The following is a 17,790-nucleotide window of genomic DNA, read 5'->3' on the forward strand; positions in this document are numbered from 1 at the left end:
ATCATCTTATCCCTCCTACTAGAAGAGGGGTTTTGCTATGCCATTTTGAGGGTGGAGGGAAGAATGGTTTGGGTGTGGTATGTAGATAGCAATATGGCCTCTGCTCCAGACAGCTTTGATTAATTAATTCCAGGGATCTGTCTTCCTATCATATGCCAGGAATGTTGGTGGGTACCTGGATATCAAGGTGAACAAAGAGCCACTGCCCTAAAGGGCTCCTGTCTAGTGGTGGACACCATCTGAGAGATTCCAGCCAAAGCCCACATGGCCCATTAGGTAGACTGTCCACTAGAACTGCCCAAGGAGGCGGAGGCTGGTCAGGAAGTCAAGACCTTGGTAAGAGGTTTAGATGGAGTCATGAAAGGTGGCACCAGCGTTATAGCCACCATATGTAAGTGGCCAGAAGAAGATAGATAATCCTCAAGGGAGTGTCGCGGTCATCCCTGGAGAAGAAGTTGGCTTAAACAATTTTTACATGTATTATATATATCTTACCAGCACACTTGTAGCAACAGCAGAAACTGAAATTGAGCGTTTGCCAGTGCAGGCACCGTGCAAAGGGTTTACATCCATTGCCTTCTTTATTTCTCTTCACAGTTCCCAGGTCAGGACTTTTAAGGATTTTCATTTAACAATGAAGAAACTGACGCTGGAAGAGGTTACCCGCGCAAGGTCATAGAGCTGGTCGGCTCTGGCTCCAACGCTCCCATACTCCCCTCTCACTTAACTCTGGGACCGTTGGAGAGAGAACAAGTCCCCTCCGAACCGGACAGCTCATCTTTCACCCTACACATTTTCCCTGATCCGGAATGAAGGCAAGATCCACTAGTACAATCAAAGGGGTCGTGCGCAAAGGGGCAACTACACCAAAGCCATAGGCTGATAAAGATAATGGGGCTTGGAGGGCAAATCGGAAGCAACCAGCAGCCAGCCCTCGGCTCAAGCGCCCACTTCGCCCCCGCCTCCGCGGGGTGCCTGCAAGCCGCCCAAGGGCTGCCAGCTTGTGGGGCTTAACGCGCGTGCGCGGAGCCAGAGGTGACGCCCCCGCGCGAGTGCGCGGAGAGTCCGGCGCGCGGCAGGAGGAGCGCGCGGGCGCGCTGCGGCGTCGGCGTCGGCGCGCGCTCCAAGCAGAGGCTGCGTGGGCTGGGGAGGGAGCGAGGCGGCGGCGGCTGCGCCCCAGAGCCCAGGGGACGCGCGGGTCTCGCGCCGCGGGTGCAGACGGCTGCAGAGGAAACCCAGGGCTCCCGGCCCGGGGCGGGAGCGCTCGGCCAGCCGACTGCCCGGCTCCGAGGCCGCCGGCTGCGTCCCTCACTCGGAGTGGCCGCCGCCCCTGGAGACTCGCCGTGACACGGGCCTAACCGTGGCGGCTGCGGGCGTCCGGACCGCTCGAACCCGTCGGGCCGGGCCGGGTGTGGACGAACGTCCGGGCAGGTGCCGCCCCCCGAGGGCCGGCGGGGGTCTCGGCGCTTAGCCGCTCGGCCCCCGGGCCGGGCTTCGCGGAGGGGCCGCCGGCGCAGCGCCCCCACCTTGTGGGCGGGAGCGGGAGTCGCGCCCCGCCTTCCCCGGGGACAGCCCGGCCGGAGCGGCGGGAGCCCGGACGACCCGCGCCCGCCGCCGCCTGCCGGGCTCGCGCGGGAGACGAGGGAGGAGAAACTTTGCCTTGTATTGTTTTCAGTCCTTAAGTGCGAGGAACTCTGTTGGGAAGAAAAATGTCCTTCTTCAATTTCCGTAAGATCTTCAAGTTGGGGAGCGAGAAGAAGAAGAAGCAGTACGAACATGTGAAGAGGGACCTGAACCCCGAGGAGTTTTGGGAAATTATAGGAGAATTGGGCGACGGAGCCTTTGGGAAAGTGTACAAGGTAAGAGGGAGAAAACGGGAAGTTCCACTTGTGAGATCAAACAGCCAGTGGCCCGGAGTGGCACGAGGATTTCTAGCTCCTTGGTCCCGGTCCTGCCTTGTGGACCTTCTTGTGACTTCGTAACTGTACATTGGAACTTTATTTAGGTTACCGTTCGAAGAGTAGCTAAGACACAGGGTTTAAGGTTGAACAAAATGGGGCCTGGATGTAGTTTAAAGAGTGATTGCCAAAGAGAGGCAGGATATGCATTCTGCTCTGTCAAACGTTAAAGGAAATGAGGGTGTTGTTTAATTTAAAGGAGGGGTCTGGTCGTAGCCCTCAAGTATTTTCGAATCAGAAATCATTATACTTTTCAGTGGCTGCCTGTTTGTGCACTAGCTGTTGGCAGTCATATGTACACTTGGACTAAAACAGTTCCCTTTTTTGGGTCCAGGATATATATTTGGTTGTATCTGTACCTAATAATACATAACCAGTCTCTTGGGATGAGGGCAAAGTGATTGCTACTTGCAGACTATTGTTGAATTGGTTGCTTGACAACATACTATAAAATGGAATGGAATTTCTGATAGAAAATTTCCAGAAGGGAACCTGCATCTGGTACTAGTTTCCAAATGTAATAAGCATTGACTGGAAGTCCATACCAGGGTTTAAGAAACAAAACAAAACAAAACAAAAACAAGCACACAGGTATATACACATGTATTTTTATATACAGATGCTCATTTTGGTAGCAAGAGGTTTGATGGTTCAACCTGAAGGCATTAATGTTAACTGTTTACTGTCTTGTAAGGAGTATATGAATGATGTCATCGGAATAGTTTCATCCTGAAGGGTGAGGTTTTTATGAGACACAATTTAGAGGGAAGGACCCAAAAGGTTGCCTAGAAGTGAACATATAAATAACTTGTATTTGTACAGGCCTCTGTAGTTTTTAAACTATTTTCACATAGTTTGGCCCCTGTGAAAGTCCTGTGAGATATGCACGTCTGTAGTATCTGCATTTCACAGATGAGGACACTTGGAAATTGTTCACGGTCACAGCAGGCACAGCCTAGATGAACTCAGGTCTTCTGACCCTGTATTTACTTTTTTTTTTTACTTTAAAGTCTTTTGGTAGAAGTGATAGCGTTTTCTCTTCTTTCTAAGCACCATCACACATCTGCCTTTGCCTGCCCCTAATGCACAGCAAAACCCCTAGTCCTCATTCTTGACTCATCTGAAATATTTACTCTTTTCTGTGTGCTTTCAGAACACATTGTTCACATTGCTTCTGTGCTATAGTTAATGTGTTTATGTTTTTATGAGGAAACCAGGGGCCAAAATTAAGATATACATTTGGGTTAATTCTATTGTCCTAGCACATAGTGCATCTCTCCTTGTATTTGTTGAAATTAAAGACTGTGTATTACCTGCTTTTGAGTGCTGTTGAAGTTATTATGTGCTGTGAAAGTTGACAAAGTAAATTTCAGTGCTTAGTGTGGAGAGTAGGATATGGATTTCAACAAGAGCTTGCAGTATAGATGCATGATAGAAAGGCCCTAATGCAGTGGGAAGATCACTCCTGGGAGTTACGAACTGCGTTTGATTGCTGGTTGTCACAAACCAGCTTCAAGGTCTTGACTAGAACACTTAACTTCTCCGACCCTCCTTTTTCTTAGCTGGAAAATCATAGATTTCCCTAAATGTTTAGATTCCTTCACCCGTTAGTGTTCTGTGAGTATGCAGTTATCTAGGCAAGGTAAAAATAAATCATCAAGGCATCTGGGAACTGGTAGTTAGAAGGCAGTAGGTGATTATGGACACTTTTCATGGTGTGTTTTATCAAATAGAAACTGTAGTATTAAGGCAGTGGCTCTGGAGTTAGACTGTATCTCAGCTCCCTGTATAGCAGCCTGTGACCTTGGACAAGTTACTTAATCCTTCCAATGTCTCATTTTTCTCATCTGTAATATTTACTCCTCACTGTGTGAGAAAAAGGACATAATAAATATGACACAAAAAAGAGCTCAGTAAATGGCAGAAAATTACAGTTATTACATTTGGAGCTCAGAAACAAAATATGGGATGGGACAGGAAAAGAGACCTCTGAAGATAGTAAACCATTTTCCGACACAGACAGACTGTGTGGACATGCTAATGCTCTGTGATTTAATTCTTCAGTGATTGTTTCTGCAAAGTGAACCTATCTTCCTATGGTGAGATACCAACTGAAAATTTTCTGGAAAGTAAGAGACTTACTCCATGTAGTTTAACACTGTAAGATTGTGTCAAGGATAATTCTCCTGTGCCTGATAACTATTTCAGTGTAATATGTGTAGAGCATGCGTTCTTTGCATCTTTTCTTTTCATCTCACTATTTATACTCACAAAGAATAAGCTCCAAGATTTTTTTAAAGACTTAAATTATCTGACCTGTTTTGGTGTTTTTCTAAATATTTTTATTTTCTAAGATTCTCGAGAAATTGAAAATTTTTAAACTTAACTTCTGTGTAGGAGAAAAAGGTATCAGACCTTACAGTTGTATGTAGTAGTATGCATTAGAAAACTATTTCTAGAGTTAATTCCAACTATCCTTTGCTTATGGGAATTAGTAACTGTTACAAAGATTAAATTTTCAATAGGCAATCATCTTGTGTATTTAGTTTATTTGAAACTTTTTTTCATCATATTGCTGTATTCTTTCCTCTCAGTCCTGCACTACACAACTCTAACAGTTACTTTCTTGCCTTTAAAATCTTCCCAATTTTAAATTTATTTTCTTTTTAATATAGTATTATTTGACAAATAAATGAAGATGGTAATATCCCTCACAGTTTTTTGTTTGGATTTCTGTTGCTTTTAACAGAAAAAAAAATAGAAGGAATGACATAAAATAATCTATTGAATTGAAGCTGAACTACTACTGACTGTGTGCTGGAAAGTGATTCTTTTTATGTCTCTGATGGGTGTGTACTTTTTTAAAAAAAATAGTGAAATATGTAATCTTTGTGTTGAAAAGTACAAAAACACATGTACACTTAGTAAACAATACTAAAGTGAACTCATGTTAACAACCATCAGAGTCAAGGAATTCTGCCAGTACCCAAGAATCCTTGCCACCTCTTTTCTGAATTCATTCTCTCTCTCCCCTTAAAGGGAACCACTATTCTATCTGTAAGTTATTCATTTCATTGCTTTCTTTATAGTTTACTATCAAGGTGTGTGTAACAAAACATGACAGCTTAGTTTTGTATGTATTGAGTGTATTTTTGTGTCTTGCCCCTTTCAAAATCAGCATTATGTTTGTAGGTTTGTTATCACTAGAGCTGTAGTTGGTTAATTTTCATTGTTCCATAGAATTCGAGTGTATGATTACGTCAGCAATTATTTACCATTATACTGTTACTGGATACATCAGTTGTTTACAGTTTTTGGCTTTTCCACACAGTGTTGCTGCATATATATATCTTAAGTTTCACTAAGATTTAACTCAGGAGTAGAATTGCAGGGTTATAGGATAGTGTATCTTTGATTTTACTAGATAATGCCAAACTCTCTACCAGTTTACCCTTCCACCAGCAGTGCATGAGAATTTCCTTGCTCTGTATCCTCCTCATATTTGATAGTGTCAGAATTCTTAAGTTTTGACAATCTGATGTTATTATCTTAGTTTTGACAATCTGATGTTATTATCTTAAGTAATTCTTTTCATAGGATTATTGGTAATTTGTGTTCAGGTCTCTTGTTCATGTTCCTCTTGGATGTTTTTTGTTTATTTGCAGTGTATTCTGCATTTTGACCATTTTCTGGTTATGGTTATGCAAATATATTCTCATTTAGTGGCTATCTTTTCATTTGACCATTTTCTGGTTATGGTTATGCAAATATATTCTCATTCAGTAGCTATCTTTTCATTTTTTTTTTTGGTGTCTTTTTAGGAACAGGAAGTTCATAATTTTAATATACTCTAATTTTGTCTTTTAAAAAAATTTTTTTTTAGTTAATGCTTTCTGTATTGTATTTGAGAAATTCTTTCCTAGAGTACCCTTCTAGTTGTTGGATGGGATGCTGACCAATTCATGAATCACCTAATAAGCCCAATTAGATCTTCAGATTTAAAAAAAAAAAGAGAGAAGAAAAGCTTTCTTAACCTGAGATATTGAAGACAATCCCCTGAATTAGCTTCTTAGAGATTTATGATTTTGTCTTTAACATTTAGGTCTCCAAGCTGCTTAGAATAGATTTTTGTAAATGGTATGAGGTAGGGGTCGATCCAGTTTCATTTTTTTCTGCATCTGAATACACAGTTGTCTCAAGTCTCATCATAGGGGACATATTTTCCCACTGCTCTGCGGTGCCCTGTCTTCAACGTGTATCTCTTTCTGTGATCTCTAGTCTCTTCCTTGATCTGTTTGTTTATTCCTTTATCAGTATCCTGCTGTCTTCACTAGGAAGGTATTAAAACAAATCTCTGCTGGACTGGGACGTCCCCTTGTTCTTCTTCAGTCTCTAGTATATGCTTGGCCCCTAGTGTTTTCATGTATATTTTAAAATTATTTTGAGTTTCACAAAAAACCTGTTGTTTTTGGTTTTTGTTTTTGTTTTTGCTTTTTTAGGGCTGCACCTGTGGCATATGGAGGTTCCCAGGCTAGGGGTCGAATTGGAGCTACAGCTGCCGGCCTACACCACAGGCACAGCAAAGTGGGATCCGAGCCACGTCTGCGACCTACACCACAGCTCACAGTGATGCTGGATCTCTGACCCACTGAGCGAGGCCAGGAATTGAACCCTCAACCTCGTGGTTCCTAGTCGGATTCCTTTCTGCTGCGCCATGATGGGATCTCCTTTGTGTGTGTGTGTGTGTGTGTGTGTGTGTGTATTTTCAATATTTTATTGAATTTATAGATTAACCATGGAAATATTAATATGTCTGTGATACCGAGTCTTTCTATCTATGCATGCTTAATCTCTAGGTCTTTTTTTTTTTTAATACCTCTCAATAATGAGTTATAATTTTTCTCCTTAGAAGGCTTAGGTGCTGAGACTACTCTAAGAGTGTCTTAAAAGCTTTGTTTTTCACATTGGAATTTCCTCCTTGTTTTGGTTATGTACAACCAACCTTTAGTAGTCTTCTGAGAAAGAATCCATGGAAGGTACATTTTTTAAAGACCAGGCCTGTCTGAATATGTCTTTATTATAAATGTGATACTTGATGTATAGTTTGGTTGTAGAATTCTAGTTCAAAAATATATTTTTCTTAGAATTTTAAAGACTTTTCCATTCATTGCCTTTTGGCCTCAGGTGTTGTTGTTGAAAATCTGATGCCATATTGTTTCCTGGTCCTTTGTGATCTTTTTCCCTTGGTAGCTTTTAGGATTTTCATTTTATCTTCTGTTCATTGTGATGTACTTTGAATAGGTTTTTTTTTTTTTTTTCCTTCCTTTTATTTTGCTGGACTCTTGGTTAGTCCTTTTAATTCAAAGACTTACGTCCTTCAGTTCTATGACATTTCTTTGACACCTCCCTACCCCCCTAATTAATGGTTTTTTGCTGTGGTCTCAGGACACTCCATGTCTCTAAATTCACTGGACCCTTAACTATTTTACTTGACCTCTCAAGAGTGTTTAAGACCCTTGACCATCCCTTCCTTTAAAAAGCTCATCTGTCACAAAGCTGGATCCTTAATCACTTGGCCACCAAGGAACCCCCTCTCACCCGTGTCTACTCCTCAGATGTTTTTTGACTGGCTCTTCCTCTTTATGACTTTTAGTGTTGGGATTCTGCAGGGCTTGGGCATAGGCCTTCTTCTTATGAGAGCCCATCTTCTCCTATGGCTTCAATTACCATCTGAATGCAACTCATATCTAAGTTCCCTTTTGAACTCTAGATGCACATATCCAACCATCTATTAGAGATTTCCACTTGAATGTTTCACAGATTCCTTAAACAGGTACAAAACACGAACAGATTGAACTCATGATGTCAGCCTAATTTGGGGCTTCTCCTTTGTTCCTCTTCAGTAATTGACATCTCCATCTACGAATTGCTTAGGCCGGAGACCTGGAGATCATTCTTAACATCTGCTTCCTTACCCACCAAACCCAGTCAATCACCAGGACCTGTTAATTCTACTTACTAAATATTTCTTGAATCTGTCTCCTCCTTTCGTTCTTCACTGTCATAATACTATTCATAACTGCCTTTAGCTCTTACCCAGACTGTTGCAACTTACTGGTGTATATTTTTGGGTTTCACATAAATGTAATCATACATGTGTTGTTTTGTGTCTGACATCTTTCCTTCAACATTGTGTGAGTGAGAATTCGTCTTTTTAGTTTAGTTGTATGTAGTAGTCGCTTGATCTTTTTTGTTTTTCTGTAGTATTGTAATATATGAAATTCAGTTTATTCATTCTTTTGGTGGACATGCGGATTGTTTCCACTTTTTGTAGATTAAGAATACGACTTGTGAATATTATAATACATCTTGGTGCACATTTACCTTTGTTTCTGTTGGATCTGTATCTGGGAGTGGACTTTGTTGGTCATTTGGGTATATGTATTTTAAAATTCAGAAGATACTGCCAGTCTTCCACCATTGGTTGTACCAGTTTACACCCTCATCAGCAGGGGATGGGAGTTTTCCCAATTGCTCTGTATCCTCCCCAACACTTGCTATTGTTATTAATACTATTATTAATATTTTATTTTGCCATTCTAGTCAGTGTGAAGTGATTTTATTTACATTTGACTAAAAAAATCGATACCTTTTCATGTGTTTATCAGATATTCGGGGTTTTTTCGTGTGTGTGAATTTCCTGCTTGTCCATGTAGAGGCCTTTATGTAGATATAATTTTCATACCGCAGAATTCACCCATTTTATGTATATAATTTAATGAGTTTTAATAAATTTGTACACTTGTGTACTGTCATTGCAGTTGAGCTTTGCAGTCCTCCACGACCTCCTAAAGTTCCCTGGTGCCCATTTGCAGTCAGTTCCTGTTTCCACTTGGATTTTCTTTCTCTGATTCCTAATGAGATTGAGTTCCTTTTTATGTATTTATTGGCCATTTGGATTTCTTCTTCCTACAGTGCTAGTTAATGTCTTTTGGGTTCTTTTTCTTTGTCACATTGGTTTTTGGGAGTCTTTATTCTAGATTCTAATTCTCTCAAGTTATATACGAGGCACCATTATTTTCTCTTGCTTTGTAGTTGGTCTTTTTATTTCTCTTTTTGATGTCCTTCTTTTGTATAGACATGAAATTTTAATATAGTTCAATTTATTAACTTTTTTACACAGTCGTTGCTCTTTGTCTTAAGGTAATTTTCTTACCCAAGGTGATGAAGATGTATGTCTTCTATGTTATGTTCCTCAAGTCTTATGGTGTTGCCTTCTACATTAGGTCTATAATTAAACTGATGTTGATTTTTGTCTATAGTGTGAAGTAGGGGTTTAGTTTCATTTTTTTCTATGTAGATACCCAGTTGTCTCAACACTATTTACTGAAAGGGTCACCCTTTCCAAACTGCACTGCAGTACCTCCTTCATATGTCAAATGTCCACATACACGTGGTATTATTTCTATGACATTTCTTTTTTTTTTAAGATAAATTCCTAGGACTTTTTAGGGTAAAATACATGATCATTTATTTTTACTGTGAACTTACTCTAGAAAGGTTGTATAAATTTATTTTTCAATTAAATTTTAATTCTACAAATAAATCATTTCTATTTATTGGGAAATTTAACTTATTAAAGTTAGTCTCCTTTGACCGTTACTACTCTAATTATTGTTCCTTGTCTTTTCTTCATAAGTATAACTTTTAAAAAAAATAAAAAATTAAAGTAAAAGAGAGTTCCTGCTGTGGCACAGTGGGTTAAAAATCCAACTGCAGTGGCTCAGGTCTCTGTGGAGGAGGAGTAATGGCTTAAAGGATCTGACATTGCGGTAGCTGGCCGCCGTAGTGTAGGTCACAGCTATAGCTCGGATTCAGTGCCAGTCGTGGGAACTTCCATATGACATGGGTGCAGCCATTAAAAAAAAATAAGTTGGAGTTCCCGTTGTAATGAACCCGACTAGTACCCATGAGGACACAAGTTTGATCCCTGGCCTTGCTCAGTGGGATAAGGATCCAGCGTTGCCTTGAGCTGTGGTGTAGATTGAAGATGTGGCTCGGATCCCACATTGCTGTGGCTGTGGTATAAGTTGGCAGCTACTGCTCCAACTGGACCCCTACCCTGAGAACCTCCATATGCTGCTGGTGTGGCCCTAAAAAGACAAAAGACAAAAAACAAACAAAAAAAAGTTAACAATTATAATCAGGTAAATGTATATATTTCTATAGATATTTTTCTATGTACTTACATGTGTGTACATGGGTTATGCCTATTTAAACAACTCAACAATAGTCTATTTCTTGACCTTTTTCAATGTTAGTTTTTATCCTTTTAAAAATACTTCATTTTTCCATAGATTGAAAGACTTTTATTTTCCATTTCTTTGATTTCTAAAGAGATTATCATTTTAAAAATAATTGAATTATCCATATTCTAAGTGCTGTTTATTGTTGATTTGAAAGTACTCTTTATGTACTGTGGAAACGAGCACTTTGTCATAGGTGGTGCAGTTACTACTTTAGTTTATGCTGCTATTTTGATATAAAGACTTACACATGTTCTTTATTCTATAAAATCTGTCAGTGTATTACTTTGCTTTTTTTCCCCTTGGCTTTTATGTTTAGAGGCCTTCTCTACCTAGAAATTATATAAGTATTTATATTTTCTTTTAGGCTTTTACAGTTATAAAGAACTTTTATTTTAACTCTTCTGGAATTTAATTGTTTTCTGTGGATTGACATGAAGCTCTATTCTATCCTAAGAAACCAAAAATACATTTTGTCTGTTTCTAAGAATTTAAAGACTCTTATTTTGAAAACATAGCTAAGTATAAAGAATATATAAAAATAAATTAGCTTTCAGATAACGTGTTAACAATTTAAAAAAACTCAAGAGGATACTAATGTTGCTAGAAACAGTACAAAAAATGATAAAGTTGAAAAGGGAAAGCTTTCTCTGCCAGTTCTTTTTTCTCAGAGTCAACCACTATAACAGTTTCTGTGTATTTTCACAGGTAAAATTTATGCCTGTATGAGCATATATATGAATGCTTGTTTGTAAAACTGAAAATGCATTCACACACATATGTATATATAGGTGACTTAACTGTATATCAAATTGATAACAATCATACTGAAAAAGTGCTTCATGTGAGTTTTGAATAGAGTTCTCTGACTAGTGGAATTTATTTAGAGGATAAAAAGAACAGCCAGGAATGCTTGAACTGTATTAATTAGGTTTGTTACTAGTAGTGATATTACTGTTGTAATTCTGAAAATACTTTATATGTATTATAGAATAGAATAAATGAATTTAGTGCTGTTTTAGAAACTAGGGTTGTAACTGGGAGAAAGGGGTTATAATTGAAATGTGAGGAAGAAAACTGAGATGTTGATTTTTGAACTGAAGCTTTCAGTTAGACCTTGTAATGACACATGCACTCATGTGTGTGTGCATACACACTCTCTCTCTATATATACACATATATACACGTATTCCTATTTTCCACTGAAAAGGCCTAGAAATATTCCCCACTGAAACTTTCCCCGCTGAAAGGAACCAGGGCTCATTGAGATGGTTGATCCAGATCTGGGCTAGAGAAGTAAAAAAGCAATAAAATTGAAAAGTAAAAGCCTCATTACTGCCCCCCCCCCCCCAGAGGAGTCTGGAATGTCTTGTACCAGAAAAAAGGAATACACTCAAAAATTAATGAGGACATGCTAAAAAAACAGAATAGTTTGAACAACAAAAATATCAACAACAAAATCAGTATCAACCTAATAGAGGAATGCTAGTGAGTTAATATATAAAGACATAAAATTTGAAAAACCACTGTTTTGCAACCACACTGTAATACTTGAAGCAAAAAGTATTGAAAAATTGTGGAGGAAACTGGTTTCACCCCATAACTATAAGTTTCACTCCATAAGGTACCTTTACAGTAGAGAGATCTGATGGATACCTTTTTTTTTTTTTTTTTTTTTTTTGGCTGCATCCACAGCATGTGGAAGTTTCCAGGCCAGGGATTGAACCTGAGTGACAACGCTGAGTCCTTAATTACTAGGCTGCCAGGGAACTCCTGATGGATACTATATTAATCAAGTTATCAAACTTAGGGTTAATTAGTAGGAAAAAGTGTGTTTTCTGATAAAATTCAGTGGAAAGTATATAATCTAATATAGTATTCTTGTCAAAGACATTTAACCTGAATCTAATAATGAGGAAATAATTGACAAATCTAGACCATGGGACAGTCTACAAATCAGTGGTTTAGACTTTTAAAAATGTAAGCAATAAGGGATTTTTTTTTAAAAGATATTTGAGGAAATTTAAATATGGAGTGTATTAGATATTATATCAATGTTAAATTTCTTGGGTGTGTTAATTATATTGTGGTTATGTAGAAGACACATTCTGAAGTTTTGGGGAGTGAAGTGCAGGTGACTTGCAGGTGGTATTGTTAAATGCATGTGTTTTTATGTGTACATATCTGTATGGAAACTATATGTATATGGATGCTTGTGTGTGTGAGAGTGAGAAAAGTAAATGTGACAAATGTTAACAATTGATGACTGGTTGAAGGGTGTTTGTTCACTGTTCTGTTCACTCAACTTTTCTATAGGTTTATATTTTTCAAAATAAGAAAGCAAGAGGTCATCCTTTTAATACAATTCTGCACATTGCTTTATTTCACTTAATAGTTCTCCTTTCCATATTTATATCTCTCTATATATATTCATTCATTTCTTTCTGTCTTTTTCTATGAAAGGAGAAAGTCTCCTTTCAGATCAGGCAACTATTTGTACATTATGCTGCTGAAGTTATTTGGCATTTATTAAATACTGCATTATGCTTTGTACTCAATACCGCATGAAGTCCAAATTCTAACATGTATACATTTATGTTTTAAAAGAAGTAAGAGAAACTTTGACTGTAAAAATAGCTTTAACATGCTGGCTTTTCTTTTTTCCTTCTTTGTAAAAATTTTAGTATTTGTGTTGATTTCCTTACCTTGACAGCACACTTTTTGGCCCTTTACTTTTATAACTTAAGGTTGAGAATGTTTGTGTGGCAGTGACCTTCCTTACCATTTAGAAGCCTTTATTTTTCTTGAATTAATTTCCAGAAGTAGTATCTTTGTCTTATTTTTAATTTTTTTAATATTGTCTTTTTGTGTTCTCATTTTGTCATCTTTTCAGCTATGCAATCTATGCATATTTATACAGTTATCTATCATACAGTTGTAAAAAATGTTGGTTTATTCATGCTGCTCAGAGTCAGCAAATCCTTGAAATAAGTGGGAAAACTGTGTGATCTAAATATTGGTAAAACATAATGGAAAACTGTAGATTTAGCCAACATTTACTTATTATTGACATTTTGTTCCTGGTATCTTGAGTGACCAGTAACTAAGATTGCAATATCCAGAATAATATAAAGAAATAGTGTTTGAGTATGTAAAGAAAACATAAAGTATATTCCCCTCTTTTGCAGAATTAGGAAATGACATGAAAATGCGTTTTTTTTTTTTTTTTTTTTTGCCTTCTTTTTATCGCTGCACCTGTGGCATATGGAAGTTCCCAGGTTAGGGGTCTCATTGGACCTGTAGCTGTGGCCTAAGCCACAGCCAAGGCAGCACCTGATCCAGGCTGTATCTGCATCCTTTGCTGGTAATGCCAGATCCTTAACCCACTGAGTGAGGCCAGGGGTTGAACCTGCATCCTCACAGAGACAACGTTGGGTCCTTAACCCACTAGCTACAACAGAAACTCCCAAAATGCTTTAAAAAAAATGAATTTCTGGGAGCTCCCCTGTGGCTTAGTGGGTTAAGGATCCAGTGTTGTCACTGCTGTAACTTGGGTCACTGATGTGGCACAGGTTTGATTCCTGGCCTAAGAATTTCTTTCTTTCTTTTTTTTTTTTTTTTTTTTTGTCTTTTTTTAAAAGGGTTGAACCTGCGGCATATGGAGGTTCCCAGGCTAGGGTTGAGCTGGAGCTGTAGCCACTGGCTTGCACCACAGCCACAGCAACATCAGGTCCGAACCGTGTCTGCAACCTATACCTATATCTTGCCAGATCCTTAACCCATTGAGTGAAGCCAGGGATCAAACCTGTGTCCTTATGGATGCTGGTTGAGTTCATTAACCACTGAGCCACGACAGGAACTCCTGGCCTAGGAATTTCTGTTTGCTGCAGGCATGCCCCCACTCCCCCCAAAAAATTCTATAATATTTTCCGGACACAATGCAAGGAGTATGTATAAGTGATTCTTGTTATTTGCAAATTCCACATTTGCATATTTTTCCACTTGCTAAAATTTATTTGTAGCTCCAAATCTATACATTTAATGCTTTCACATTTGTGTTCATGTGCAAAGCTTTTTAAAATGCGAGTCCCTAGCTGCACATATTCCCAGCTGAGCTGGAACTAGCTGATGCTTTGTCTTCTTTGTTTCAGCTCTGATACAGAGATGTCCAGAGGATGGAGACAGTAGAGGGTAGTATAGTGTAGTGTAAGAAGCTCCTGCTTTGGGACACGTTGAGTGGGGTTTGAATCCCAGCTCTGGCACCTGTTACGGGGCAGCTTCAAGCAAGTCATCCAATGTTTCTGACTCTCATTTTCTCTTTTGTAAAACAAAGAAAATAGAATCTACCATGATGAGTTGTTTCTGAGATTTAAGATTATAATCTGTGTAAGGGGTGTGTGTGTGTATTCCTTCTGGGAGCAGTGGTTCAGTATTTACTAATTCAAGAATTCAAGGTTTACATTGACTTTATAGAACATAACTAGCATAAATAATGGAAACCAGCTGTATATCTTTGCTAAGTGATGTTGAATACTTTTATTCTTATTTAATATTCACACTCATTCTTAGAAAAATCTTGTCATCAGAATTAGCATATAATGTAAAACATCAACAATATCTGAAGTCTAAAACTATCTGCTTTCTCAAGTGCTGTTCCTTTTTTTTCCCCTTCACTTAACTGCTCTTTCTAACTTTGAATATTTACTAGCCAAAATATTTAATACCACTCTGTGCCTTAGTTCTCCCATCTATAATCCTCATTGTTTTAGGATTAAGCCAGTTATTAAGTTATTGTCTTTCAGCTCCAAACACTCCCTTCTGTGGTTCTGCTTTGTGACGCTGTTCTAAGATTTTTGCAAATCATATTTCTGCCTTGTCAGCTGTTCACTTTTAGGTTTCAGAAGTACAGAGCACTAGAGGGAGGCTGTAAAGAGGATGATGAAAGAGCCTATACTTTCTCTTTGTTTCCTCTGGGCCCCTTGTCTGCTTTCCTGTTACTCTGATCATCATCCTAGTGGAAATTCTTCACCCCAGCAATAGTAGTCGAGTCCAGTTTATAGTTTTCCCAACACTCACAGAGCTAAGATCCTCATAACCCAACAGCAGCTCTAGTTGGCCAGCCCCCATTTCCTCACAAGGCACCCTACTCCCACAAGAGCCCTCTTGGTTCAGAGACCTGGCAGCAGCTGAGTAGCACTCTTTCCTCAGGGAGCTGAAGTTCAGCTTGCAGAATCTTTCTTCCAAACTTCTGAGTTTTAGTAATTCCAGTCTCTTTCCTTGGGTCCTGTGATTTATGTAGACATAAACATAGTGATTTTTAGTGATAATGAATGATCTCTGAAAATTTTTTTATCACCAGAAGTTATATCTTTAAATTAAATCTGAGTTTTTGTTATTTCCTTCTTTTTGATTAGCATTTGCTTAGTTATGATTATGTCTTTACATGAAGAATTTTCATGCTTTTAGGTAGTAGATAGACTTTCTTTTTAACACTTTATTTGCATTATGTTTGTTTAAAGTATAGTTTTACATCCTTATCAATGTTTTGATTTTAGAATTTTCTAGAATCAGATCCTGATGAGGAATCAAATTATTTTCAAGAAATAATGTAAGAAGCACTGTATTTTCTCCTGTAAATTTTACTTGTTATTTATAGTAAACCAAATGGCACTGTTGGTTTAATGAGTATATTCAGGGCAGTGGAATAATGAAATTTGTTACTACAAAGCACTTTAGAGATTATCTAGTAGTAGTTATTTCCCCCCCTTTATGCCATTCTATTCACAAGTAAGACACATCTGTAAAGTCTCCCAGGATATCAGTGGAGGCATGTACAAGCAGGATGACTTTTAACTCTACTCATAATATCCTTGGTCTCTTAACAGGGCTTGTATTTTATAGCGTTTCTCTTCAGGAACAGTTCCTCTGCTCTCTTTCTTTCCAAAGTGTTACATTAAAATGATGAGAGCAGAGCTTATTTCTCACTGACTTATTTCCACTGGAGGGTGAGTTCTATTTATTATTGGCTCAACTGTAGTGTTGAGAGAGTGTTTCTTAGAGAGAGAAATTTAATGCAGTTTTCACCACTTATGACAGACTTTTAACTTTTTAACATCTTTGAAATTGGGCTATGTCCCAGTTTCTTGATTGATGCCTTAGTATTATTGTTGGCCAGGTGGCAGTTGTGATATATCTGTCATTACCTGTGCATTTGAATGTAGTTGTACCTCTGGTGTTGTACAGTTGCAACCCCTTGATATTTCAATCAGTAAACCATTTGGGAATGTTTTGAAGAAAGAATGTGAGTCCTGGTTGTCATCTAAAAGCTTATTTTAGCACCTGTGGTAGGATCAAGACAGTCTCAGCATTATAGAGGCAGTGGCCTCAAATAGGAGGCAGTGGCCTCAAAATTTTGGAAAGAGTAGTAGAGCAGCACCTTAGTCCCACAGAAGAAGTGCTGCATCACCAAATTTTTTTTTTTATTTGTGCACTTTTTAGGGCCGCCCCCGTGGCATATGGGAGTTTCTAGTCTAGGGACTGAATCAGAGCTACAGCTGCTGGCCTATGCCACAGCCATAGCAACATGGGATCTGAGCCATGTCTGCAACCTACACCACAGCTCACTGGCAACACTGGATCTTTAACCCACTGAGCAAGGCCAGGGATCGAACCTGCATCCTCACGGATAATAGTCAGATTCGTTTCTGCTACACCACAATGGAAACTCCTCACCAAAAGTTTTCGTGGCCAGAGAATATCATGTGTTTGTAAAAACACAGATATTAGATAACTCTTGAGTGAAAAAAAGTGACTCAGAAGAGTCAAACTTAAATATGAGGAAATGTTTGATTTTTCATGTCTGAAAGGATAATACATATACAATAACATTTTTTTTGTCTAAATATGTCCAGAAGAGCTCTTTAAAAGGAATAATGCGAAAATTCTAAATGATAAGTGCTGTCATAGTTTAATTGGCAGTTTTTCTTCCTTAGTGGAACATAAGATAATTAAAAGTCATCCTAGATTTGTTAAAATACGATAGATTAGAATATTCCTCTAGAGTGGTAGTGATGACTGTATATAGATATCTTTTTGTCCATGCAAATTCTCTGAATCGTAAACATTAGGGTTACTTTGTTAGTAATTGGTATTTTTAGCTCTGTTTTTACTTCAGGCAGTAAAATGTAGCAGTAATCTGCTTAGGAGAATTCCCATATATAGGCCGTTACCTGGTTTGTTCGTCTTTCTTTTTTTTTTTGGTCTTTTGAGGGCCACTCCCAACGGCATATGGAGGTTTCCAGGCTAAGGGTCTATTTGGAGCTGTTGCTGCCAGCCTGTGCCACAGCCACAGCAACGCCAGATCCAAGCCACGTCTACGAACTACACCACAGCTCACAGCAACGCCAGATCTTTAACCCACTGAGTGAGGCCGGGAATCAAACCCACAACCTCATGGTTCCTAGTTGGATTCGTTTCCACTGCGCCAAGATGGGAACTCCCATCTCTCCTCATTATCTCAAAGGTTA

The 17,790-nt window shown here is 38.6% G+C and overlaps 1 protein-coding gene across 2 annotated transcripts in view; it reads left to right on the forward strand.

Annotated features, from left to right (window-relative positions):
- The first annotated feature begins 1,079 nt into the window (after positions 1–1,079).
- SLK (STE20 like kinase) overlaps positions 1,080–17,790 on the forward strand; it is a 58,556-nt gene continuing 41,845 nt past the window's right edge. For both annotated transcript variants that reach the window (XM_001929430.7, XM_005671435.4), the window contains exon 1: positions 1,080–1,859. In XM_001929430.7, the coding sequence (XP_001929465.1) occupies positions 1,710–1,859 (150 nt within the window). In that variant the 5' untranslated portion in view covers positions 1,080–1,709. The remainder of the gene's footprint in view (positions 1,860–17,790) is intronic.

This window comes from Sus scrofa, chromosome 14 (genome assembly GCF_054392235.1).
Source record: "Sus scrofa isolate SSC_HxYL_T2T_F1_AM1 chromosome 14, Sscrofa_HxYL_maternal_Yorkshire_Landrace_v2.0, whole genome shotgun sequence".
NCBI classification, from domain to species: Eukaryota; Metazoa; Chordata; class Mammalia; order Artiodactyla; family Suidae; genus Sus; species Sus scrofa.